Source organism: Meleagris gallopavo, chromosome 6 (genome assembly GCF_905368555.1).
Source record: "Meleagris gallopavo chromosome 6, MGAL_WU_HG_1.1, whole genome shotgun sequence".
Lineage (NCBI taxonomy): Eukaryota > Metazoa > Chordata > Aves > Galliformes > Phasianidae > Meleagris > Meleagris gallopavo.
This window is the reverse complement of record NC_139409.1, coordinates 1,981,721-2,009,442: the sequence shown is the minus strand read 5'-3', so window position 1 is coordinate 2,009,442 and position 27,722 is coordinate 1,981,721. Positions and strand designations below refer to the sequence as shown.

The window sequence follows — 27,722 nt, the reverse complement described above, 5'->3', positions numbered from 1 at the left end:
ATAGTAAGCTGAAGAATACAAGATGTAAGGGGGTCCATAGCATCGCTTGGTTTTGCTAACTTAAAAAGAACTCACAAATAGCATCACTTAGTTTAACCTTTTGCTAACTCAAGAGGAATTTATTGCTTAGTTTAACCTTTTGCTAACTCAAGAGGAATTTATTGCTTAGTTTAACCTTTTGCTAAATCAGAAGAGATTGCTCAGTTTAACTTTTTGCTAGCCCAAGCACATTCTCAAAAGGGAGTCTTCTCAAGTCAGTGGAAAGGGGCCCCTAAGAAAACAATGGAAAGGGAGGATAAACAGAATAAGAAATTGCTGAGGCATGCAGGGTGGGAGAAGAGCTCAGGACTGGGACAGAGGTTGAAAGGACATGGCGAGGAAGACGTCTGACTTCATCCAGGAACGACCACCAGACGACCACCAGATGGGGAGGGAGACGTCGAGCCTTCATCCAATGGAAGCTACAGCGCATGCACTGGGGAGAGGGACAGTGTGTATGAATGTGTCAATAGGTCTTGGGAAATACTGTTGAATATGTATGGGCTTGGCTTACAAATGTATCGAGATCCCACTCTCTGGTGTGCAAGCTAGGAGGAACCATCCCCCTTGCACCTGGCAGCGCTGAAAGAAAGATGTACCTGCTCTTATAACCTTATGTGGGTCAGAGAGTTTGATTCCGCAAATCAGCTGTGTGGGTCTCAACCAAGACCTCCCCACCTCCCCGTTTCAAATCACACATCTCCCCACACACTTGGGGCAGACACACCAAAATCAAATAAATTCCCATCTGCTGCCCTGCAACCAAAAACCACAGCGGCTCCGATGGGTCCCCAGAACCCCATCTGCTGCATCTCCATCCCACCTTCCTGGCTATTTCCCTCTTGCCAACCACTCCCTTTTGCAGACAGAAATGCAGTAACGTCTTGCACTTGTTTAGACTCGGTTGCCGTGCGCAGTAACTTCTTCCAGATGTGTACGGCCCTTTGCATAATGTCGCTGCAGCCACGTCCTGCCTGCGCTCCGTTTCCTGGGTTTATTTAATTTTTGGTTTTAATCCCGTCTTGCTTTCAACCCTGCTCTATAGGAAAAAAAATCCTGGCTGAGGCAACCGGCACTTTTCCCGTATCAGAGAGCTCTTCCCAAGATGACTGCTTGGCCTGCCTTATGTGTCTGCACGCCTGGAAGCATTTCCAACAGCTCCACGAGATGCTGGAGGACACCCAGCGGACATGCGGACACCGATGGGGTGAGGGTGAGATGAAGGCTGAGATGGGAGCAGGGGTTGAGCTCTGTCCCAGAGCCCAGATCCCACAGACAGGACGGGGTGGGAGCAGCCTGAAGCCCTCTGAGATATGGAGCTCCCGGGTCTGCAGGAAGAGGGGTGCTGGGTATGGGCGAAGCCCATCTGGTGGGCTCCCAGGAGGTCCCTGCGCTTTTTGGGATGCAGAGCCTATCCCTCACGTGCAGACCTGGTCTTTGCCATCCACACTTTTTCCTCCCCAATGTAGGAGAAGCTGTTCCCTCAAAGGTCATTGCCATCAACATGAGGAGAAATGTCCCAGAAGGAGCTCCAGACACAGCTGACAACACATTTTGGTGACAAACTTCATTTGACAAGGGTGACTGCAGCAACATTCCTAAAAGATGAAGCACGCATGGTTTCGTTGGCCAACACTACTCACGGGCTCACGTGGAATGTGCTGAACTGATTTCCTGTATCTCCCAGCAAACCTCACCCAAGCCAGTTTGGTGGGATCCCACCCAACCCCATCCAGTGACTTTGCTGAGTGGGAGAGATGACGTGGTCAGGTCTGTGGCTGTTGTAATGCAGAGTGTCAAGGGAGAGCTTGATGGGAAGGACGTGCCCATGTCCATCCTTCCAACCTTTTTAAGCCACCTCTTCTCCTGCTCCTGTGGTGGATGTGGTTGATGTAGTGGAAGACCCATCCTTGGTCGATTCATGGTCAGGCTCTGAGCAACTGATGGAGCTGTAGGTATCTGTGTTCACTGTAGGGGAGTTGGACCAGATGGCCTTTAAATGTCCCTTCCAACTCAAATGATTCTGTGCTTCTGTGATTCCAGCAGGGTGAGACGTGGGACACCTCTGTTGGGGTTGAGATACCAGGGATCCCTGCACCAGCACGTAGACAACAGATCTCTCTTCTGGGAGTGTTTTTCCTCCTCATCATCTTCTGGGGTTTCTGAAAGAGGATAGCTCCATGCTCTTGGTGCCTTCCTGTGAAGATCTGGAAGGTCTGCAGGCGTCTTATGTGGTGCTGCTTGGGACTTGGCCCTGTCACAACTTGCATAGATCATCAAAATGGTAATGGGTTCTGGCTTCCCACAGAAGGACCTCGGCAAAGCAGACCTACGTTCAATTCATTTGCCACTGTTGCCATTGGGGAATTTCATCTAGGTCCTGAAACATGTCCAGAGAAGGGCAGTGGAGCTGTGAAGGGTCTGGAGCACAAGTCTATAGGGAGTGGCTGAAGGAACTGGGATGGTTCAGTTTGGAGAAGAGGAGGCCACAACTAGAAAGGAGGTGGTAGAGAGGTGGAGGTCGGCCTCTTCAACCATGTAACTGTGATAGGATGAGGGGTAATGGCCTCAGGTTGCACCCGAGGAGGTTCAAGTTGGATATTAGGAAACATTTCTTCTCAGAATGAGTGGCAGTGCCCACGGAGGTGGTGGGGTCACCGTCCCTGGAGGTGTTCCAGAGCCATAGAGATGTGGCACTGAGGGATGTAGGCAGTGGGCCTGGTGGGATGGGTTGGGGTGGACTTCGGGATCTCAGAGGTCTTTTCCAGTCTTAATGATTCTATGATTCCACGGATGGGCCTTCCAGTGGCAGAGAAGCCCTAGAGATAAGGGTAGGTGAGGAGCAAAAGCAGGAAGGCCCTGGTGATACAGAAGAGTGAGTATCATAAAAGGGCCATCTCCTGCAGATCTCATTCTTCTTTTTAATCCTTGGGCTGTGAGATAGCAACCAAGCAAATGGTCACAGCAGGTCTTAACCAGACACAACAATATTGGGGCCGGCAAACATCCAGGGGAACGAGGAGAGGTTCACATTGCCCTGGTTTAACCAATCCCTGATATTTCACATTGTCTTCCCATAGCTTTAGTCCTCTAGGGAATCACCTGTCCCTCTGCTCCCCTGTTTGGAGCTGTAGAGCCATGAGGGTCTGCAGGCCATGAGGGGCTGTAGGGCCATGAAGGGCTGTAGGGCCATGAGGGGCTGTAGGGCCATGAAGGGCTGTAGGGCCATGAGGGGCTGTAGGGCCATGAGGGGCTGTAGGGCCATGAGGAGCTGCAACCTTCCCCTCATCCTCCTCTGCTCTGGGCCCAACAAACCCAGGGCTCTCATCTCTCCTCACACCCCTTGCCCTGCAGACCCTTCCCCATCTCTGCAGCCCTCCTTTGGATGCTCCATAACAGCTCTGTGTCCTTCTGAGATGGCAGCATCCAACCACTCCGCAGCACGGAGCGGAGCTGGAGGTGGAAGAGCCCTGCAGACAGACAGGGCCTCACCTGGAGGATGCAGAGCACAGGACGGAGGGGCACAGCCAACCCTTTGGGGATGTACTGCTGGCCCAGCAACCGGTTTTCACCCTGCAGCTGATTTTCTGGGCAGGCACAGGGAGTATGGAAAGCAGGGATCACATCAGGCCAAGAGACTGAGAGAGAAAAAAAAAGAAAAAAATAGGGAATGCAAGAACATTCCTGGAGGCTCTCTGGTCTCAATCCCTGCAGCCTCCAGAGAGGAGGAGAGAAACAAAACAAAAGGCGTGAGAGAAGAGCGAGCCAAAGGCGAGGAGGTTGGAAGCAGCAGCGCCGGGATGCAGCCGACCAGGCCGGGAGGGCCTGGGGGTCGCACCGAAATCGCTGCCCTTTTATGGCCGGGCGAGAAGGGCCGCGGCACAGAGCCTGTCCTACTAAGGGAAAACGTCTTCTGTTCAGTGTGTGCAATGAGAACACCCACAGTGTGAGTGCAGATCGGCTCCCAAAGGACGGCTGAAATATGGCTGCTGCTTCGCGTTGACCCCAATTCTTCTCTATTTTTTTATTTTTTTTTTCCCTTGCCTGTAATTGAGGGAATTTTTTTTTTTTTTAAAGGGTTATTTGAGCAGTTTCTGGTGTTGGATGAGGTTCATCGAGGCCGTCCGGGGACATGGGCAGGTTGTGGTGGCATAGAGGATGGTCAGCACGCAGCCCCAAGCGCCGCCATTGCTCTAGCTGAGGGCATCCCACCTCACCCTGAGCCTCCCGTGTCCTTTCCTCCCTCAAGGATAAAATCCCACCAAAAACAGCTTTTGCTCTTTGTGGGGAGTGAAGGGGAACACAGGCTGCTCCAGCACGCTGCCTTGGAGCTGTCTCAACCTGCCAGAAGCTGTTGTCCATCCTCCCAAGTTCCTATTTCCCACGTTCCTCCCATACCCCATAATTTCTCCCCCAGCAAGGAGCTGTTGAATCCAAGATTCACCTCTCAGAGGAGCTTTTAGCGGATTCCAGATTCCGTTTCCCTCGAATTCTGTAATAATTAGGTTTGCTTTTTATATGCAGTGATGCCAACGTGAGGAAGTTTAATTAAAGTCCTTGAACGATGAGAAGAGCTAAATACTAAGGCAAAAATTGCTTGGAGGAGGAAGGGGCAGAGTCCCCTCCCCACACTTACAGATTTCCTGAAGAATATTTAGCTTATTTTACCCCAAAAAAGAAATTATGAAGAAAAGAAATTATACTGACTGCTTTGTGCAAGTTCAATGTGGTTTGGAGGGCATGGATGGGATGGGTTGATGGTTAGACTAGATGATCTTAGTGGTCTTTTCCAATCTTAATGATTCTACGAGTGCCCTGCTGAAAGCTGAGGGTTTCTCATCGCCTTATTTCTTCATTCTCAGTCTGAAGGTCTGGAGATAGCACTATATTGGGGGAAAAAAGCTCATTTTGAGCATGGATTAACTGCATGTTTGGAGATCAAGGTCTCTGTGTTGGATGCATCAAGCAAGCCAAAATAAACCAAGCTGTTCTCACCACTTTGCATTGGAAGAGCTATCTCTACTAACAACTGGGCTTGGCAGTTTTAACACTGAGGGGAAAGAAACATTTGGATTCTTCCATTGGGCCTTCCTTCAGCCATTTTTGGCTACTTCTTTCCTGCACGAGCAATTTAACTCCTGTTGTATTCAGGCTGCCAGGCAAATGTAAATTCACCGAGCCTTCACCTTTTCTCATGAAAAACTATATGACTCTGTGTTTTAGGTAGAAAAACCACAGACTTGCATAAATACCTGGGTGTTTTAAAAGCCTTTGAGTAGACGATTAAGGATACTGAGCTACCACAGGACTGGAGAAAAGGTCCTTTTATTGCTGGAAAGCTGGTTAAAAGGCAGGGAGCAAAAGGTAGGGAGTGCTTAATGTTCTCTTTTGGGGATGGAAAGGGTGAGGCTCTCCAGAACCTGGAGTGAGTGCACTGGGTCAGCATCAGCAGCGCCCCGGTGGGTGAGGAGCACATCCCAGCTTAGCTCACTCAGTGTCGCCAAATGCCACTCCAATGGTAAGCAATTCCACCAAGACCTCAGCAAATTGTGTTCAAGGTGGCAGCCAAAAAAAAAAAAAAAGCCAAGATGTCTTCTCTTGGTGCTTTTCTCAAGCATGTCCAATGCAGTGTGTAATTGTGATCCCCAAGAGAAGCATTATGGTTTTGGAGAAGCAGAGAGAACAACAGAACTCATACTATCGTGGAATCATCTAGGTTGGAAAAGACCTCCAAGATCACCAAGTCCAACCATCAGCTTGACCTACTGAGTTCCACCACTGAGCCACATCCCCATGCCAAATGACCACCCGAGGAGAGGTGGGAAGGCCAGGATCGTTCAGCCTGGAGAGGGGAAGGCTGAGGAGAGCTGGTGAACAAGGTGCCCCAAATCACAAAGGCCATGAATATAGTATATACAGGCCTATTACTAAAATGAACAGCAAATCAATTTCAAATGAATAAAAAGACGCAGGAAAGGCGTATCTGCATGGAGCAGTTAACTGGACCAGGCTCTCCCAGGCCATAGAATCACATGGGCTGAAAAAAACCTTCCAGATGATGCTTAACCATCCATGCAAATCCAGCTAGATGCACTTGGATTGCTCCTTATCTCAGCTAGACTTCATCAGGACCTAGCAACAAGCTCCAATCCTTACCCAATCACGCATGTATAGACTGAATTTCGGCACCTATGGATGTCTCCTTCAGTGTCACCCAGAAACCTGGCAAGGAGAAGTCACACTCGTAGCATGGCACCGCATCCAGTCGGTGATAAGCCAGGTGTGAAAGTTGCATGGGTCTTCCCAGCATGGGGCTTGCCATTCAAAGGCATCTTTGCGTACCAAAAGAGAACGTGGTAAGAGGCAGCATTTCATTAGTCAGGAATTTATAAATTGATAGCTTGATTGAAATAATTATCAAGATTAAGAACTACAGGAAATACCCAGAGCTGCATTTACAGTCAAGAGCATCTCCAGGGAACAGGGAAAGCTTCACCAAGGTTGAAGCTTTGATGCAGGAAGCAAAGGCTGTAGGATGCTGTATGTCAGCACCAAGTCCCACAGATCAGACCTCCATCTGCCCTCTGTGCAGAGACCAAAATAATGGTGAACATGGACTGCTTTTCCTGGGTCAGTCCCCAAGCACGCTCAAACATTTATTTATTTTCTTAGAACAAAACGGATTCTTACGTTTCCCTTAGAAGGAGCCCCCTAGCAGGGAGCTGGAACTGGATGGGCTTTAAGGTCCCTTCCAACCCAAACCATTCAATTATTTTAAGATTCCAATTCTGATTCTATGATTTTGAGAGTAGTTTTTAAGACTGCGAAGGGAATGCTGACACTTGGTGGAGTGAAAAAGCAGGTATGTGTGAAGTACATTAATTTTAAAGTGCTTTCGCTCCTCTCTGGCTTTTAGGTCCTTGGAATCCACGGGGAAATTTTCCATCCCATTAGGGATATATATTAGTAATGGAAAAAATGAGATTAGCAGCAAGAAAACCTTTTCTTCAGTAAATACTCAGATATAGAGAATACTCAAATACCAGGAAAAGCAGTGAACTTTCCTTCCTTGCTGAAAGCAATGGGTGGGAGGGAGGTAGCCCTACAATAAATAAATAAATAAAATAAAACACTTCTGGAGTGAAGAATAGGAATAATCTGATTTATATTAACGTTAAATGAAAGTATTAAGAACTGCTCAGTGCTTGTATTGGCAAGCCAAGGAGGATGCTGAAGGGTATTCAGCTGAAAAGGGATGAATTAGGGATTGGAAAAGGGCTGAGGGCACATAGCTCAGGGAGCCCACATGGATACTTGGGTTTTTAAAGGCTGCAGGATAAGGGGGATAGAAATACAGCCTCCCAACAGGCACCAGGCACCTCAGGGAAAGGTCTGCAGCCAGAGCTCGGGTCGGCTGAGCTGAAGGAGGAGTTGAGTTTCAATGGGTGATGCCAACGGTAGGGGATCAGAACTACATGATCTCTGAGGTCCCTTCCACCCCAAGCCATTCTGTGACTCTACAATTCTGTGATGGTGATAAAGGACAGAACGGAATGAAAACCCCAGAACGGCTTACCAAGAATCATATCCAGATTTGTCACTGGTGAGCATTTTAAAATCCAGACTTGGGGAATGACAAGAGACAGTGACATGGAGCTGGAAGCAAGCAGGGCTGCAGGAGGGGACGATGCCTGGAGGAGCTATTTACGCTTCACCATGGAACCAAGGAGATTCACAGCCTGGGAATCCCTGCGGAGATGTTCCAGGCCTGGTACTGCTCAAAATATTTTTTTAATAATTACTTGCATGAATAGAAAATCTGCTTATTGCAGCTGCAAATGATACCAAGCTGGGAGAGACTTTGAGCACTTTGGAGCAAACTTCAAAACCAACTTGATGCATTAGAGAAATAGCCTGGAAAAAATAAATAAATAGGCTGCGATTCACTGGAAACAAAGGAAAAACTTAGTGCTTGTGTAAGAAGGCTGGAGCTGCAGAGCACAAATGCAAACAGCCCTCATCATGCTGCTGCAAAAATGGCAAACTGCAGGCAAGGATGAAGCAGTGGGAATGGGGTCTGCAGGGACATGGAGCAATGTCTGGGTCTGCTTGGGAGCACGGCGTTGGCTGCACAGGGGGTGGCTCAAATACAAAATTAAAAATAAAAAAAGCACCAAAGGGACTGAAGGTATTTGGTCTGGAGAAGAGATGGCAGAGGTTTTCACAAATATTTTCAGGTGGCTAAATGGAAAAGGCTGCTCTCTTCCTTCTTTGACTAGAAGAAGTGATTGGCTTCAGGGGCAGCAACAAACTTTAGCACAGATGTCAGAAAACTGCTTTCTTTGCAGTAGGGATGAAGCCAATTTGGGTTTGGGCACTACAGCTGAACCTCAGCACTGGAGATGTTTACAGACAGGTTGGGTGAAAACATCTGAGATTTACAGCTGTAGCAGTGGTTCAAATCCCACCAAGCCTCTGGGAATGACCAGGAAACACCAGAAGGTTTGGGTGGAAGAGAGGCACCGCTCTGCTCCCCACATCATCTCTCCCCAAGAAGCCCGAGGGGTTTTTCACTCCTGAAACTGAGCAGTTGTTTGTCACAAGGCAGAGATTTTAGCTACAAAGAAGGCAGAGGTAAGGCCCAAGGTCAGTCATAGAATGGCTTGGGTTAGAGGAGACTTCCAAGCCTGTGCAGCTCCAACCCATCCCATCTAGGGCTCCATTCAACACAGCCTCGAGCACCTCCAGGGATGGGGCACCCACAGCTCTCTGGGTAGCAGTGCCAGTGCCAACAGGGCAGTCAGGGGGGCACTTCAGGTTGTGGGAGGGAGTCAAGCAGATGGGGCCAGGCTCTGATCGTGCCTTCTCCCTTTCTCCAAAATCCTTCCAAAGTCGTTCTCGTGGCTTTCACCACTCAGCCCCCAGCTGCCATGAGGAGATGAGAACAAGGAAAGAGCTCATCCTCGTCCCTAAGAGCACACACCATGACTTGGGCTGGGAAGAAAGGCCAGGGAACAGCCAGCCCCTTCTTGGGAGCAGTAGAAAATAAAAGGAAGGGATGTGGCAGCCTTTAGGCCAGGATGAGGGTACATGCTTTGGGCCTCTGCTGCAACTGTGAAATATTACTTTCCTATAAAGGAAACGTACGCACACGTACGTACAGACGGAGATCTGTATCTCTACAGATCACAGGCCGATGCTGTGCACGCAGCCCTATCTGCTTCGAGGGCCACGTGGATGTTCACCAGTTCACAGCTGGGTCTCTTTAATTGCTTACACGATTTCTGACCGTTGTGCCTTCTCACAGGCACACAGCTACAGCCTTTCAAAGCCGGGTGGAAAACCATTAGCTCCACAGATGTATATACAAAGATTATTTATATGGATGTGAGGGAGGGGCGGAGCACGCAGAGCTTTATCTTCTCCTGATTTAAATCCCAGGCAGCGTTGGGTTTGGCAATTGCACCAGATGGATTGCAGAGTGCAGCTCAAGGTCATCTAAATACCACGCCGGGCTCCCGCCGGTAAGAGCCAGTGCAAAACACACCAAGCCAGCCACAGACATTTAATACACCGCCGGATACCCGGGGATCTTCAGAAAGAGCACTTGAAACGCTCCTTACCCTCGAGAACAAGGACACAAATAACCCTTGTTTAAAAGCGATAAAGCAGCAGGAATGCAATCTCTCTGCATGTAGATAGGGCAGGAAAGCTGCGCTGTAAATGCACGCTTTGTAAGATCTATTTGTTCGTCTGATGGAGACCCTCACAGCCAGACAGCTCAACTCTTCTCATTCTGGAGAAGCTTCCTTCCCTGCCTTTTATTATCCCCCCAGATCTCTTCTTGTAGTCCAGTAATAGCTACCTTGAATACACTGCAAGTCTGAGGGCTTTTTAATACAAAAACCTCCCCAGGAGGAAGCGCAGCAGGCTGTCAGCTCCTCTATTTTAACCAGTGCAGGCAGTGGGAGGGGATGGCCTGATCTCAGCTCAGCCCCACATGTGCAGCAAGCAGCGCTTCGGATGCGAAAGCAAGCGAGGTTGTGGAGTACCCCTCTCCAACAGCAAGGAATCCCGTGCCTGTGTCTTCTCAAGAGATGCTCATAAGCCTGTGCTTAGGCCAGGGTAACCAGGTCACGTCAAGGATGGAAGCAGAAAACTTCCTCTCATCCTCACCCATAGGGAAATCCAGTTTGCAAAGCTCAGACCAAGACAATCAGCCCTTCCGTCAGGGCAACGCCAGCATATCCAACGAAATCCAGTTCTTCTGGAACAGAAGGTCTGAAAGACTGACAGGTTTGCGTGCTGAGCCATCGCATCTGCTGACTTCAAGCAGTGTCACATCTCCAATATGCTACGGAAACGATGTGGGAACGCCTGCTTGGGAGAGAATATTTGGCAAAGTAGTAAAACTCAGCACACGGAGATTCCCGCACAGACCTGCTAAGTGGAGCTCTTCACGACGGAGAGAAACCTCTTATGTATCTTGAGGCAATGCTGAGACCTCACATCACCTGGAAATATCAAAGTATTTGTTCCTCCTCCGACTGTTAAGTAAACGTCGAGCAGAGCCTTGTGGAGGAATCGTTCCCTATGTAGGTCAGGAGAAGGAAAGGCAACTTGTAGCCTTGCAACAGACAAGTGGATACCAAAACCGAAGCACTATTTTCATTTTCTCTGTTTCCCTTAAGCAGCAACGGATTTTTCCAGATGTAGAGAAAACAGCATTTTCAGATATGTACAAAAGTTTATTTTTTATAAACAGCAACTACTTTTGAATAACAAAATTGCAAAAACAGACCAACATTAGAAAACCAGCTCAGTGGTGCATTTTCTATTTGGAGCACAATTGAACGGAATTCACTGAGTAAAAATACTGCCCTCCAATTCCCTCCCATCCCTCCCCCAACCATCTACCAGATGGAATTTCTTTATAAAGCTTGAATTCAAGATACGAAACAGATATTGGTAACACTGCAGTAATTTTGGACTGACCACATTCTTATTTCCCTGCCCTTCCTTGGCTTTAGTGATCAATCAACTCAGAACTGAAACGTGACAGAATCAGATTTTATGGCAATTTTCCTGTTGAGTGGCAATGCTTATATTTGAATCTTTCGTTACAATGTCAGACCACTAGTGCTATTTTCTGTGTAAGGGAAGTAACAAAGGATGTCAAACTATGGAACTGCAACAAACATTATCTCGAGTTAGCAAAGAATTATTTGTTTGACTCTGAAATGGCTGCTACTCCGTTAGAAAGAAATCTGCTAACATAATTATCGGAGAAATGCAATTTAACATTAAATACATTTGTGAGAACCTTACAAACTACTGGTTTGGAAGGATTACGTGCACAATTTTTCATGGAGTTACAAGAGCAGGAAGTGTCTGAGCACAGAGCTTTGGGTCCTCCTGGAAAGGTGGGAAAGTGGAGTGACAAATTCAGGCTCAGGAGCCTGTGTACAAATATTACTCAGCTGTTCCCATGCAGCACGTCAATACAGTCTTCAGACTTCCCTTCTGTTTCACGTACCAAAGGCTAAATTTGGGGTTCTCAACCAAAAATCCCATATGAAATGATTACTTTTAATTTTCTAAGATATTGAGTCTTGATTTAAAAAAAAAAAAAATAATCATTTTCAATCTTTGAGAACATTCAAGAAAACTAAAGCATCTTAAGAAATTACAGAAAGTCAGTAATGAAAGTTATTATAAACAACAGTACTCGTTAGCTCTACTAAAGCTACATTAGTCTGTTTCTTCACTACAGACCCCATTTTTCAGGGTATATTTTCTATTAAAAAAACCTGCTTCTTAGTATATAACTTTCTAAACACTGAAAAACATTACAAATGGTTTTATATCAGCTCAATCAGAATATTGCAAAAATGTACGCTCTTCAGCTTTAAATCTTTTTTTTTTTTTTTTTCTTGTGGACCATTTAACTGCAACATGAAGTCATTTTTGGTATTGAAGGTTACTTTGAAAGTAGTTTTCCATGCTTTTTTCAGGCATACGAGCATTTCTGAAACCATACCACTTTGACAAGAGGTAATTCAGTACCCACACACCGACATTCCTATGGCAAAGGGGACACATCTACAGACAGTTTATAAAGGAATCCTTATGGTTCCTTGAAAATTATCGTCAGTTAAGACTTTAAGAAGTGTCCTGAACAAATTCATGATATACTCAACTCTTCACAACATTTGACTTCAGAACGTGTCGAAGTATGCCTAGCACTGCAAGATGAATTGAATTGGGACTGCTTCAAAACAGTTCCTTAGCCTCTGAAGAACACCTCTGTTTATCACTGAATTCACTTTTAAATGCAAAAGTGTGGGCAGGTTGGATGTCAAGATCAAAACTCACTCATCACACTTTTGCTCACAATTCTCTTGTGTGTAATCTCACCCTTCTGAGCAGATTTCTGCCGTATCACAGTACAGAAAGGATTAAGACAGAATGGCAGTCTTTGTTTTCATCACCTACCTGTTGTATATATACCCTCTCTCTCATATAATGCAACGGTCAAACAAGACAGCATGGAACCCATCTTCCAGCATTAAAAAAAGCACGTTAACAAACTAGAAATGGCAGCCTTTGTAAGAAGTCCGTCACAGTTTTTGAGTTGCTAGCATATATTTAATAGTAACAGGCAGAGAGCCCTACGGTGTTTATAAACACACCTCAGTAGCAACTGCTGCACCAAGAAAGCAGTGTCAGCAAAGTCACTCACGTGTCTCTCATGGCTTGGAAAATCCGATTCAAGGAAATCAAACTTTTTTCTGTATTGTGAAAGTAGTGTTTGACATAAAACAAATCAGCTGAGCTTCGGTACATCTCTCCTTGTGGATACAATCAGTCAAGTGAGTTCGCTGCTAAATGGTAAAGTTTCAGTTAGCTCAGGAAACACCCTTCAAAACTTCATTTGCAACACCGTCAAAACTGCTTTTGTTTTTCTTTCTAAATGCAACACTGATAAACTTATTTAATATGGTTTCCATTGCCGAAGAAACATTTTCAGCTGTATCTGCTGCTCTCACTGGGACTTCGGTTGTTGGAGTAACTGCGATCACTTTCGCTATCAGAGCCATAAGATCTACAAATAAAAGATTAAAATGCCTCAAAATTGCATTCTGAATTTTCAACTCAAAATTGCGCCGCATTAAAAAGATCGGCAAGAGATGCACAAGACAAGAAAACATACATTATATCTTATATAACAACTGAAATATACATTATGGGACACTCAATTAAAATAGTCATTAACTTCGCATGAGGAAAACCCAGTGAAAGTCAAGTCAGACTGTGTTTGCAACCATAACATTTCTTCCTTTCTTCAGTGCAGATGAAGAAAGCAGTCACCCCCAAACAATTAGGTTTTTGTTAACATTAATAGCTGACTAAGCAGTATATTCTGACAAATATAGTTTTATTTCTCAACCGAGATGATCTTCTGTCCCTTTGCTTTATGAATTGCAATTTGAAGTCTGGAGAAGAGCCTGAAAAATCAGGTCCCATAGTAACAACAGGAGTGTGTGAGCAGGAGAGAAATAGATTAAAATGTTCTAGCTTATCCAAACCAAGAGTTCCAAGTTCAGCACCTGGCCAAGCACTCAGATTGTTTTAGATAAGCCACAGGACGTGTTCGATTTATATAGTGTTCAAATTATACAGAATAAACCTTTCTCACACATTTTCTAGCCTCATGCCTGCAAGGAAAGCTTTGCTAGGGCAGGGCAGGCACATCCTAACCAAGCAGCGTTTCTCTGAAGTTTCCAGACATCCTAAAACAATAATTTTGAAAGACTACTTTCACACTCATTAATCTCATTCATTGTCCTTCAAACACATGATGAAAGCCATCCTACTGTCACAACTAGATGGCAAAATGGGTGACCGCAACGTCCATTAAGAGTTAATACAAAGTCATAGGAAAAAAAATGAGTATGAGAACAGAAAAATGAAAATTTATAGCAGCCAGAGATCTGCCTGACTTACTGTAGACTAGTAAGGGAATTATTAAAAGGTATGGAATTAATCACTGCTGAACTTATTCACTATATAAAGCTCACTTTCCACTTCCATCTTGGTGAAACGTGCTCACTTACAGCTATGGTAATTCCCCTGGTCTAAGTAGGATCATTTATCCTAAACTTATAATTTGGTGCCAACGCTGAGACAGAAAGCATGCTGGCTTTACTGGTGAAATATTCTTTCAAAACATATTCTAGGAAGTTGAAGATTAATTCTGGATAGCACTAATTCTTCCACTTCCTTTGCACACTTTTTGTTTTTAAATCCACTTTCACAGTCTAGCCAAAAAGCATTCACCATCCAATGGAATTCTTTGCATACTAGGTAGCTTTGAATCCATGACAGGGTACCCACTTTAAATCCGGAAAGCTAATTCACTGCAGGATTTAAATAAAACACCTAAGGGAAGGATTATTAAATATATATATATGTGTGCTTATTTTGACCATCCACGGCCATTTTTGCAATATATTTTATTTTCTGGAAAAAAACATTAGCTTTCATTAACTTAACTACATACTTTGTGCTTTTTTTTTTTTTGCATAAATACAGGGTTAAAGCCATGCAAGTAAATAACATACCTGGATCTTCTGTCATAACTTCTAGATCTTCGATAGCTGTCACTCCTTTTACTTCTACTTCGACTTCTGCTATAGTAACTATCATAGGTGTATGACCTACTTTAAAGGGAAAAGAAAGCCACTGTTGATTTACAGTCACAGGTCTAGAATGCCATTCGTGTTATGTACAAAGAAATAAATTGCTGTATAGAAATTATTCTTAATAATTTCAACAAGAAAACAAGATAATACTAAGTTTTCATACAAGTTTAATGTCAGAATTAAATACCTTCAAAAGAAGAAATATAATCTTAAATTTTTGAATCTACAAGTCCTACAAAGATTTTTCATTACAAATGGTCCATGAAGGAAAACAACTTGTTTTCAGAAGTATTAACCAACGAGTACCAAAATTATCCTAACTTATATTTCAAATTTCATTTTAAGAAAAAAGGAAAACGCGTTCGCCATTATTTATGACATGGTTTGGTTATGTTCAAAGTGTCTCATTTATGCTGATTTTGCTTGGGTTGAAGTTGCTATCACGAGAAGTTTAATTCTAAGTACCACAGACAAAGGGGTATTCTTATACTAAGATATTTTGATAGTAAGTATATCCATTTCAAAGCTGTTACAGAATTATTATCCATACCTGGATCGACTGTGGTACCCATAAGAACTACTTCTGGATCTGCTTCTACTATAGGTTCGACTGAAAACAAACAAACAAAAAACCAAATCACATTAAGGTAAAATCAGGAACAAGTGCAGAACAGGGCCCAACAGGGAAAAAGGCAGAGGGGAGTATTATTTTCCAGAACTCCTTACCCATACTGCTGGACATGAAAGCAAACTGCTTTTCAGTAACAGGAAATTTCAAAATACGACGATTCTAACTTGCACTTTTAAGAGAATGCATCAGATTGTATCACATATGGCCAAGCCCACTTTCAATTTGTTCAGAGATGGAAGCATCAAGAATCCTGGGCACAATTTACTGCTTTGTTAATATACCTCAATGCTGTCTCCAGTAGAGAAACTTACCTACGACTCTTGTAACTGTGGTAAGAACTACTTCGGCTTCTCGACCGATCTCTGCTGTACCAGCCCCTACTTCTGCTTCTTGTGTAGCTTCTCGACCTGCAATCAGTGAACAACTTCAGACAATCCATAGAATATAACAGGTGAAAAGCAGAAGGAAACGAAAAGCAAAAGCGTTTAGAACTTTACCTTTAAAACTAAATACATATTCCACACTCATTAAATTATAAGCATTTTTTAAAAGAAGAGCTGAGAAAGAAAAACATGCCTCAAAATGCTGGAAACTTTCAAGTTAACGTGGTAGGCTGTGAACACACAAACGTTTTACCTGTAGGAATATGTAGAGCTTCGGGATCGACTTCTTGAGTGACTGTACGATTCAGACCGTGTTCGGTGTCTGGATTTAGATTCAGATTTACTTCGAGACCTACTGAGGCTCCTGGATGGACTATTGTCATCTCTACTTGGAGACTCCTCCTCGCTGGAACTTTCTTGGTTCCTTGGCCTTCGATTTAGTCGTGCTGTCTTCCTAACTTCGTCAAACAGAGATCCAGGCCTTACTTTATTTTTAGCTTTTATTTCAATTCTCAAACCTGCTGGCTTAGCCTCTGGTGCTGCAGCCACATTTTTTACTTCCGTGGCAGTACTAATTGTAGCTGGTTGCAGATTACCAACACCTTGCAAGGGCTTCCATTTATTATCAATTGAATTGCTTTGTGTATTTTCAGCAATTTCATTTTTCAAACTACACTCTTTAGCATTAGATGCGGGAACGGAGTTATTCTCTTGCCTTCCTACTTCTTCTTTAATATTAATGAAGTCTGCAATGTTGTTTCCTGGTTTGACAGCATCTTGTTCGGAGGTCTGTAAATCTTTGTTTATAGTAGCACCTAAACTCTGAGGTTTATCAGTGAGAATGACAGGAGACAAAGTGTCCACAACCACCTTTCCTGGTGAGTTACGATCTGGAGTACAAATCTCCATGTTGTCATCTGTCTGAATTACATCCAATCCATTCTGGTTGCTTTCTTCAGCATGCTTAGTCTCGTTATTGCAAGTAGTCACATTTATTCCTGAGTTTAATATACTGGTTGAAGTGTTTGGATTGATGCTATCTTTATTAAGCTTATTTTGATTTGGTGAGGCATCAGGAGTAGTATTTTTAACTAGCAGGTTTTCATCTGCATAAGGTTTTTCACCATTTCCTGTTTTGTCTTTGACCATTTCGTCCTTTTCACAAGCTTCTTGTTTTTTATCCTTCACACCCCTGCTAAGCTGCTTTTCTTTGTCATCCTTGATAACTGGCTTTTCATTTATATCTTCTTCCTCTTCTTCACCAAACTCCAGTGGGGGTTGCCAGTGAAACACTTCTTTTCTTTTCTGAACTTCGTGTTTTTTCTCCTTTTTCCCTTTTGATTTTTCTTTTACTTTTTTGGAATGTGATTTTTTAAGAGTTTTTTTCGACTCGTGTTTCTGTTTTTTTGATTTTCCTCTGGTATGCGTTGAGTTAGACTGAGAACTCTCAGATTCTGAAGATGGTAACTGTTTGCTTATTTTCCATGCACTATCAGAATCCAGAACGCCTTCTGAGGAATTGGATTTTGTTTTTCTCCTTTTGGTAACACTAAGTTCTGTATCAGATCCTGATGTGGCCTCTCCTTCCTCTTTATCAGAGGAGGGTCTGGAATCTCCCCTACCACGATGAGCCTCTCCCCTTTCCGAGTTTGACTCAGAGTCCCATTTACTACATGAATAGGACTTTTGTTTACTTTTTGCACCACCTCTAGGTTGCTCAGAAGATTGCTCTTTAACTGCTTTCTTTTTAGAATGATCACTATCCCATTCACACTTGGATTTCTCCTCCCCTCTCACAGAACGGAAGGTATTTTTATCCTGTTGCTGAGCATCTCCTTCTAACTGAAAATGGCCTTCCTTTTCTTGGGCTCCCTTCACTTTACCAGAACGCTCGCTGTCAGTAGAGAAGTCTGAAGATGATAAACTGTCGCTCTCTTTCACTCCTCGAGAAGACTCATCATAGTCTTTCGTATCCTTATAAGGAAGGGTACTTTCAGAGCTTGTTTCTTGCCTCACTTTAAGAGAACGAGTATTCTGATCACCTGATGCAGATTTTCTTTTGCTTCTGTGTCTATCATCATCACTAAGGGAAAAATAAGATGTTGACTCACTATATCCTGACCTGTCACTGCGGTATTTGTTCAGTGATGGTGATCTGCCAGAAGAACGAGATTTTGTCCTTGAGCTAGACAGACTTCTAGATCTTGTGTAAGATCTTGAGTATGACCTACTTCGAGAGGACCTGCTTCTTGATCTCTGCCAACTATCTGAGCTTTTATCACTACGGTATTTGGAATAGCCGCTTCGATCGCTGTCAGAACTCCCCTGTTGCTTTTGATACGAAGATGTGTTAGCCTCTTTAATAACTTCTAAATTATAATTAATTTGGGGGGGTATTAAATGGGTTGCTTTAGCTTTCATTTCCTGAATTCGCTCATAAGATGGCTTCCATGGTTTTTGTCCAGGCTTCCACCTTGAAGGTGGAGGACTATCACTTAAGGGTATTACAGGGAGGGTCTCTGGGACAACTGGTGGGATGATGACTTTATCACTTGGTAGTATAATTGCTCTTACAGGGTCAGAAGGCTTGTTCAACTTACTTTCATTTAATCGTGCTGAAATATTTCGTGGAGAATTGGAAACAGTCTTTTGATGCCTAGGATTAGAACTTGATCTTGACCTACTTCGAGAACGCGATGATTTAGAGGCTGATCTTGATCTGGAACTTCTTTGGGAATAAGATCTCGACTTAGACCTAGACCTGGATCTGGATCTGGACCTGTAGTATGACCGACTCTCTCTGCTTGAGAAAGTTGATGAACTCTGGTCTTCCTTATCAGATTTAGACCAGTCTCTTCTGGAAGAATGTCTAGAAGACAATGAAGAGGAACGAGATTTCCTCTCACGATCACAGGACGATTTTTTCTTCCTGAATGAACGTGAGGATTCTACCTCTGATGAAGCTGATGCTTTCTTTTTTTTAGTTTGCTTGTGCTTCTTGAAATGCTTTTGCTTTTTAGACTTCTTTTTATGTTTCACTTTCTTTTTTCTGTGCTTTTTGTAGTGACTGGAGTATCTCACAGTACTCAGATCAGAGTAGCCGTTATGCGACCAAGATCTTGATCTCCGTGACGCACTTCTTTCATCCCATCTGCTTGTACATGGGTCACTTAACCTTGAGAAACAAGCAAGCATCACATTAAGTGAAAATTCTTTTAAAAACTTTGTGTTTCCCCGCCACCTCTGCCCCAAGGCAATTAATGAAGCTTAAGAACTGTAAAAATTCCTGCATTTGCTATTAGAAAGCTGCATTTTGAATTGTTTCAATCGCACCAACAGAAAAAAATTATTCTATGACATTATGCCTTTTCAGCATGCATTCATCTGGTGTTACATCTCTGAACCAGAAAGGCTTTAAGAAAGATTCCATTTAAATGCAGAACATTAGGAATGGGGAGATGCCAAATACAAAGATATTTTTACAAATTTTATTTAGCCAAAAAAGAACAACATGGAACATCTACATAATCAAACTGTATTAAAAAGAAAAAAAAAAAAAAAAAGACATCATATATTTGTATTAAGGCTCTTACTTATCGCCTTTACTCCACTTCTCTCCACTAGGTGGTCTGTATGTTCGTAATCTCTGCATTTCCTCTTTCCAGTGAGGAGGAGTCTCACTGCTCTCATCATCATCAGATTCAGAACACGACCGTGATCGAGGTGGGGTGTGATATCGCTGCAAAGGTGAAGAAAAGTCATTCAAGAATATAGTTTCCTTTAAAGAAGAATGAATAATACATAAGCGTATGGTGCCTCATAAAGATTTTGCATGCATCTTCATAACACAAACCAGACAATGCTATTCTCAAACTGTCACAAAGAACACAAATTATGAAGCCCTGCCAAAAATATTCACTTTGGGCACTCATATATCCTACATGTGAGACCAGATTACATAGCTAACTGTATTTCCATTCTCTGAAGGCAGTTCTCAAAGCTTGAGCAGGATGGTGTTGGTTGTTGTTTTTTTTTTAAACACAGAAGGAAGAATTTAGGAAGAAGTCAAATTCCCTTTATGGAGCACCTTTTGGTGCATCATAATTACTGCAGATAACCGAACAACTGTTTTTCCCCATGATGCTAAAGAACAGACGTTTCACTTCAGTTAATAGACACTAAATTTCTTCTAAGCATTAAGATGAGCTCTATTTCAAAAGTCACTGCTGTTCAGCCCTTCAGGAATGGGCAGTCAGGTTAATATCTTACAAGCAAGAAATCTTTTTAAAAAGTGTAATGAAGCTTCATGCTAAAAAATGATGCTTAGTCACAGCACTCAAATGAGCAACAAGAGCTTCTCCTGCAGCAGCAGCAAAGCACTCATAATATTGCTAACTCATTATTTTCCATTACCCAGTAGGATGCACACTTAAGTAACTCATATGAGGAAATTAGATGCTCCTCAACTCAATTAACAAAGAAGAAAAACTTCTGGGTTTTACTCAATTATTTTGAGCCACTAGTAAAACAGTATGTGGAAAAAAAACAAAAACAGTTTGTCTGCCAATACAAAAAGAGAAAGACACGTGTGTTGATTTACACAGAATTCAGATAACTTCAGGCAGAACTCTCAAGCCTTTTTCTCTTCACGTAAGAAAACAAGGAGCATCTGTCATGGAGACCTGGAGATTCCCTACCCTTTCTTCTGAAGCAATGACTGCTTGAAAAAAAAAAAAAAAAAAAAAAGGTGTTGTTCCCCCTTCAGAACCTAAGAGAATTCAAAATTACAAATGAGTACCTTGAGTAGTTGGCTGTAGAGAGAAAGCTAAATGAACTACTAGAGATTGCAGAAAACACGTTCCTCTAACTGCTAGGCTTAAATTATTTCTGATATTATTTATTATTTTCACTCTTCCTGAGAGGATGCAAAAAATCAGGAAAAACAAGACACAGGCACCCAAGTTCTTAGCAAAAGCCAATTCTACTCAGTGCTATGTTAGTTTTCCAGAAATCTCTACTTACATAAATATTTCAAAACATTGTATTTCAAAGGTGTTCTTTAATGGATATCACAGGAGTCAAATACAAATGAAAGCTGTCAGATGTATCAAGGACAACAGCTATCAGATTTAATGTCAAGGCTGGCAAATGAGGGAAGAAGAGGCAATCAGCTGCGGCCCAAACACTGCAGTACCTTGTTTCATCTTAGAGCCATCAGCCAATAATTTTGAGGTTTAAAATCTTTGCTTCACAAGGATGCAAAGCTAAAAAGATGTTCCTCAAATGCAGTGGCTATGACAGAAGAAAAATATCATGTTGAGGGGAGTCTTGGCTAAGAACATCCTTGTGAAATTGTTTTCAGCTAGATAGGTAGATTAATCATTATATATCTATATTTAAGGTCATCCACTGAAGGACCAAATGCACATTTAGGAAAGATGTTTTTATTTTCTCTCCCTTTTCTATTGACTGAAAAACAACAGTGTTTTGGGCCTGTGATTTAGGTTATTAAAGAAGAGACAAGAAAACTTTTCTTAAGAACAGTGGCACTAATGCAAAAGCCTTGTGGTTACCAGAGCACTGAAGCAGAAAAAAAGTCTACATTAACAGTGATAGTCTTCACAGAGGAAGGCAGAAAAAAAATGGACCAAGTCTGTATACTTGTAAAAAAGCCTTCTCTACTAGCAATGCAAAAAACTAACTTCTTGCCCACCAGTGTTACCTGTGAAACTACACAGACTTCATCTCAAGTAGCTGAGCAGATGAAACCTACATTAAGTAGCTTAAAAAAAAGAAACAAAAGATGTACTTCAAATGCCAAAAAGCAGAACTAACAGCTTAAGTGGTCCTGCCAAACTTGCTAGCATTACTGTTGCTTCCCAGCACTGTGTGCACAATCATCAGAAAGTGCATCAGAAAGGGCTGTTTATGCATCAGACGCTGCAGAAGAGTCTTTTCTTTGGTTCTACTCCAGCCCCAGTGTTTCACAGATGCAGTGAGGAAATGCAAAGGGATGAGAGTGCAATCTCATGTCGCTTCTTATTGCTTCAGATCTTGTGGCTCAACTAGGATGAATCCTTGCTGAATTAATTTCTTTAGAAATAAATAATTTTCTTTTGTTTGAAGCTTCCTTATGTTGGAAACCACTCATGAGTGAGTATGCATTTGTTTTCCCAGTGTTTACGCAAAAAGGACATTAATAAGAAGGATGGGGGAAAAAGTATTGTAAAATGAAGTACTTAACAAACAATATTTCAAACTTCTAAGCTTGAATCTACAGCAGTCAACAACAGCAACAACATCACACAGAGCCTTAAAGGAAATTCAAAGTTCAAGGTCAGAGAAAATACTCTGGATGAGAGGAAAGATAAAAGGAAATCACATACTATTGTGCCTCTTCCTTTAATTTTTCGTCCAGATTTAGACACTGATGGTTTCTGGTCAGTTAGAACTGGAGTAGCATCAAGAAGCTTCCTACATAAATTAATAAAATATGAGCTTACACAAATAAACCCACACATAACCATTTTAATTTCAACCTAAAACTAATATTAATCATGCAAAATATCTTAATAATCTACTTTGATAGGGTAGAACTAAGAATTTAGTGCATGATATTGCCATTGGTATTGACATAAGAAGTCAGTCACACACAGATCTGCAGAGAAAGCCAAACCAACACATACACTGGTTTTCAGCCTTCTCAGCAGATCTGATTTCCTCTCCTGATAAATAAATGCTAATGGTGAACTTGCAAAGTACTCTGCTGAAGTGGATTTTCTCAATAGGCCAGCTTGTGTTTGGTGAACAAATTGTTAAGAGACACAGAAAGAATAGCTTCAGGATCTTGGCTGTTACACAACGATGCCTCAGCATAGGGAATGGCAGCTCATGACAATCCACAAGTTCTAAAGCTTTGTTTCCTTCCTCAGTAACAAGAGGTAATTCAGCACTCCTTTTTATAGAGGTTGTACAACATCCTTGAAAGAAACAGATAAGGCTTTGAAAACACCTGTAGCACTTCAAGAAAAAGCTTACAAAAGATTATATAGTTAACCAAATTTAAAGAAAAAAAACAAAAAATTGACTACATTTTTTAGATATGTCCAGGACTGTGCCCATATGAATTCAAAAGTGAAGAAATTTGGGACAAAAAAATTGTGATTTATCAGGCACACTAAACAGAAAGTCAGTTGGGAATGCATGACTTTGTTTCCACAAAAACACAGTCTCCTCTCCTCTAAATTAGAGACTGCTTCTAAGACTCTGCTTCACTGATTTTGCACTAAATTTTCTCCCTTTAGTCTAAGAAGCTGAGAAATCACTTCTCCCATTCAAGTTCACCTTGCAATGACATATTTGCTGTGTTTTTTGTTGCAAAATTTCCTCTTGAATTAGTGAACAATGTATGCAGTGCTTGTAATTGAGTTTAAGGCCATGATATGCATGATCCTTATGGTTCATTGAAATGAATTCATGAGGTTTCACTGAAAAAAAAAACCAAAAAACCACAAAAACAAACCACTCTGAAAGGAAACTACCAAGGAAATACTCAAAGTAGGATACTTAAAGTACCTCCTTTAGAAATCCTGATACTACACTCATTATTTGCTATAAGTTCTGGAAATACATCGTTAGTGGGAAAGTTTTATGGATAATTTCCAGCAATAAAATCAACATAATTAGATAATGTAGTGCTCCTTACGTTTCAGGTTCTGTACTGACAACAGGCACATCTCTTCTCAGCAAAAATCTATTTTCAGGCACTGGGGGAATTTCTTCAGGACGTACCACAGGCTTATCCCTCTTTGTGCTGACATCCACTGTTTTTTCTGTTACATCACTCTTGTCAGAAAGGCTGCTAAGAGGAAAAAAGGAAGATTATAATTCAGAAGCAACTGACAAACACCAATTTCCAGGGTGAATTCCCAAAATAAGCCCACATGAAGAAACGAGCTACAGATGACTCCGAAAACAAAATGCGTTTCATTAACTCATTTTATGCTGAAGGAAGGATGGAGCCCAAACTTCCAGAATAAAAGCACCTTCATATTAATTGCATGAGTAGTTCATGAAAAAGGAAAGTTTCTCAAATTTCTCTGAAATTCTTAAATTTAAGAAACTAGTCACCATCTTTGGTTTGAGGTTCGCTTGCTTCTCAGATCCTCTTTCTTCCTCTCTTCCTTCCTCCGTTTTCTTGACTGTTTGGTTTTAGCTCTTCTTTTACGCTTTCTTCTTCTGCTTCTTTCATCTTCAGCTTCACTTTCAGATGAAGTTTCTGAGGGGTCTGATCCACTGGAGGTTGAGTCTGAAGCTTCTGAGTCAGAACACACTTTCTTCTTCTTCTCCAAAGCTTAGAAACAGATATTTTGAATTTACAGTGTGTACATGTAGTGTGCATACATACAGAAGGTCTGCAACTTTATATATGTAACAGCACATACTTCTCCAGGAGCTCAGCGTGTAAACCTTTCACAGTGAGGTCTGCTAAAGGACAATTACATGAATTTTATTGCATCCAGCATAAAGCACTATCAATAAGATCACACATTTTTCCAATAAGGATGGTTGTAAAAAAAAATCCCTTCGTTTGCTATCAAGTGCAAAAAGTCTATCAAGCATCACTGAAAAGCCAAAGCACTTTAGGTGTGCACTGGAGGTCTGTAAGTGAAGTTAACACTCAGATGATGGGGAGTTGGACAAGATGACCTTTAAAGGACCCTTCCAACTCTAAGGATTCTATGATCCTACATCAGTAGATTTGGTATCCTATTCTTTCTGCATCCTCCTCCTTTTTGCTCTTTTCTCTCTACAGGACAAAAAAAAAAACAACCACTATCCTTGAAGAAACACAAAACTGAAGTGAAAAAAACACAACAACCTTACCTCAAAACAATCCACATTTTACGACAGTTGCCTAAAAACACACCTAAGATCATTTATTTCCTATGAATTCTCATGAAAATCAAGTAGACTTCCTTTACAGCACGTATTAACATTAAAATAAAGAGCACAAATTCCCCCATCAAGAAAAGCTTCTGATTGGACAACTATCTTTCAGGCTCTGAAAAATAACTTCTAATTACTTTTCGAGTATAGACATTAACCACAAAGATTAATTAAGGAGAAGAGGAAGCAGACATGCAAGTTCTAAGGCACAAAGACTGAGCTCAAAGAACCTCCTTTCCCGTGCCTTGCTTGCTCCACCAACCTCTAACTTTTGAAGACTCATTAGAGCCAAATTAAGATTTGATAAGATTCACCACAGTGATTTCTAGATGCTGGCACAGTTTTTAGACTCTGAAAACAATGTCAACATTCAATTAATTTCAGCTTATGTATGCTTACCATCTTTTGCTGGTTTTGTAACAAGCACCCCACAGTCAATAACTCGTACATCTGCATAGGGTCTACTGGCAGCATCAGTTTTCAGATTTTCTATTTGTTCTATTACTTCAAAACCAGATATAACCAGTCCAAAGACAACGTGCACGCTGCAGAAATAAAACAGTTGGGAAGTACAAGCATTTATATATTGCCGTAATCTTTTTCCAATGAATTTCAGATTTAAAAAGTCATTTTCAACCAGAAACATTCAGCTTCACTGGGTTCATCTGGCTCTTAAAAATGTTACATTTAAAAATAAGGTTTCTCCAAATTACTTTTACATTGACAGCAATGCTAAGATTTCATGCAAGATGATCAGGAGGTGTATTTTGCTTCAACTTGATGTCATCTTACTCTTTTCTAACGGGCACTGTGAACATGTCATCATTTATAACCAAGCCTTCTATTTTTGAAATGCTGAGCATCAGGCAGATGAAATAAAGATGGTCACAAATTGTCCCTTTCCCCAGAAATGAAGCATTTATAGGTCTATGCAAACTCAGCATGCAAGTTCCCACTAACACTGAAGGCACAGTTGTAATTAATGAATTTCTAATTCTGTTCTATCATACCACATCTCTTTTTCCTTCTTGCAATTGCCCTGTAACTTGAATTGTGGGCTAAGGGCAACAACCAGGGTTAAATAAATGAGTATGGAAGGTTTTGGGCCTTCCAAGCTTTCAAGCTTTAAGAAATAAGTTGTAATTTGGAATTTTTATAGAACTCAAACTTTAACTTTCCATCTTTTTCTGTTACATAATCTTTCACAGAACTAAGAGTTTGTTTTCCCACTGATCTCTACTTGCAGCTCGGAAAGCAAATGGGATCCTGGGCTCCATCAGCAGAGGGGTGGCCAGCAGGGACAGGGAGGTGATCGTCCCTCTCTACTCTGCCCTTCTGAGGCCCCATCTGCAGCACTGCGTCCAGGTCTGGAGCCCCCAGTACAATAAAGACAGGGAGCTGTTGGAGAGGGTCCAGAGGAGCCACAAAGATGCTCAGAGGGCTGCAGCACCTCCCTACAAAGACAGGCTGAGGGAGCTGGGCTTGTTCAGCATGGAGAAGAGAAGCTGCGGGGTGACCTCAGTGCAGCCTACAGGACCTAAAGGGAGCCTTAAACAGGAGGGAAGTCAGCTCTTGGAAAGGGGAGAGAACAGCAGGACAAGGGGAATGGTTGGAAGGTGAGGGAGGGCAGATTTCAGTTGGATGTCAGGGGGAAGTTGTTTGGTGTGAGAGTGGGGAGGTGCTGGAACAGCTGCCCAGAGAGGCTGTGGATCCCCGTCCATCCCTGGAGGTGTTCAAGGCCAGGTTGGATGGGGCCCTGGGCAGCCTGGGCTGCTGTGAGATGTGGAGGTTGGTGGCTCAGGATTGGTGGGGGGTTGGAGCTTCGTGATCCTTGAAGTCCCTTCCAACCCAGCCATTCTGTGATTCTATGCTTCTACTTTCAACACAACGTGTGAAGACTCATCAGTAATCTCAACTTCATTCATCACTGAAGAAATAGAAATATTCTTACCCGTCAAGATGAGGAGCAGGTTTTGTTGTTCTGTTTGACAAACAGCAAGATGGTAAGATGGTAAAATAAAAATCAAGGATTCAGATGAAGTAAGAGAAGAATGGCACAGGGAAAAAAAAAAAAAAAAAAAAAAAGGTGAAGGTAAGACAAAATAGTGAAAAAATTCAGTTACATACATGGAATTAAAAAAATCTTACAGCTTACAGACACAGTCTCTTTTTTAATCTTTTACATCAAAATTTGCTTAAAGTTTAGCTAACTGTGCATACTTGAAAGTTGTACCAACTACCATTTTATGCATGCAACAAAAAATACTGAAGTCTCTTTAAATACACACTTAAATATAACTAACATCTTTAATCACAGAAAAGATACAACTTGGAAATAAACATTGGGCAACTAATGAAATTTACATGTTTCTCTAATTGTTATTACGCTACACGGTCACTTTGGAGTCAGTTCTATTTAAAAAAGAAATGGGAAAACAGAGTTATCATACGTGATAGATTCTTTGCTTTTGCTTTTTTTTTTTTCCCCTATTAATTTTCACCTACTTGATTGGCCTCATGACTCAGGATACAAAGCAGCACTACCTTTAACTGTCGGGACTAAAGTACTTCAGCTGATGAGCTCACAGGCTTCTCAAAAGCAACAGCAGCACAGTGCAAGCAGACATTACGTGGTACCTGCAGTTTACTTCTATGACAAAATCAGACTTGCTCCCTATTTTTCAGGTTCCCACATTTAGCCTGAAGGGGAAATGGCACTGCATTACATTTTGTGCACTCTGCTAATAGGCATTGGAGGCAGCTATGCCAAACTTCCAGGCTGGATTTAAATTGGAATATTCAAGGCTGTGCATCTGTAAAGATATCTTAAGATTCAACTTTTTGATAGTAACACTACGACTTGGTACCTCTCTATATTCTTCTCTAAAAAGGAAAACAAATTACTTCATCAGAATCATTTATATCTCAAATTCTTATTGGAAAGTATTTTCCTCCTCTCTTCCCCAGGCACTGCCTGTCTTTCTGGCTTCCTTCCACTGTATTACTCTCCCCCAG

At 42.1% G+C, this 27,722-nt stretch overlaps 1 protein-coding gene and 1 long non-coding RNA gene across 7 annotated transcripts in view; one reads left to right on the top strand and one right to left on the bottom strand.

The window, feature by feature from the left end:
• The first annotated feature begins 622 nt into the window (after positions 1–622).
• Positions 623–11,987, top strand: LOC146544054 (uncharacterized). The gene is made up of 2 exons (XR_014884073.1): positions 623–1,246; positions 1,509–11,987. It is a non-coding gene; the product is annotated as an uncharacterized LOC146544054 (long non-coding RNA).
• The window catches only part of NKTR (natural killer cell triggering receptor), a 40,229-nt gene continuing 23,273 nt past the window's right edge, over positions 10,767–27,722 (bottom strand). For 3 of the 6 annotated variants that reach the window (XM_085226846.1, XM_085226847.1, XM_010712249.4), the window contains 11 exons: positions 26,659–26,688; positions 25,107–25,252; positions 23,889–24,111; positions 23,464–23,619; positions 22,145–22,232; positions 19,352–19,497; positions 16,012–18,933; positions 15,687–15,782; positions 15,295–15,354; positions 14,664–14,762; positions 10,767–13,144 (listed from right to left, as the gene is read on the bottom strand). In XM_085226846.1, the coding sequence (XP_085082972.1) occupies positions 13,066–13,144; positions 14,664–14,762; positions 15,295–15,354; positions 15,687–15,782; positions 16,012–18,933; positions 19,352–19,497; positions 22,145–22,232; positions 23,464–23,619; positions 23,889–24,111; positions 25,107–25,252; positions 26,659–26,688 (4,045 nt within the window). In that variant the 3' untranslated portion in view covers positions 10,767–13,065. The remainder of the gene's footprint in view (positions 13,145–14,663; positions 14,763–15,294; positions 15,355–15,686; positions 15,783–16,011; positions 18,934–19,351; positions 19,498–22,144; positions 22,233–23,463; positions 23,620–23,888; positions 24,112–25,106; positions 25,253–26,658; positions 26,689–27,722) is intronic. The other 3 variants (XM_085226849.1, XM_085226848.1, XM_085226850.1) reach the window with 3 other exon arrangements.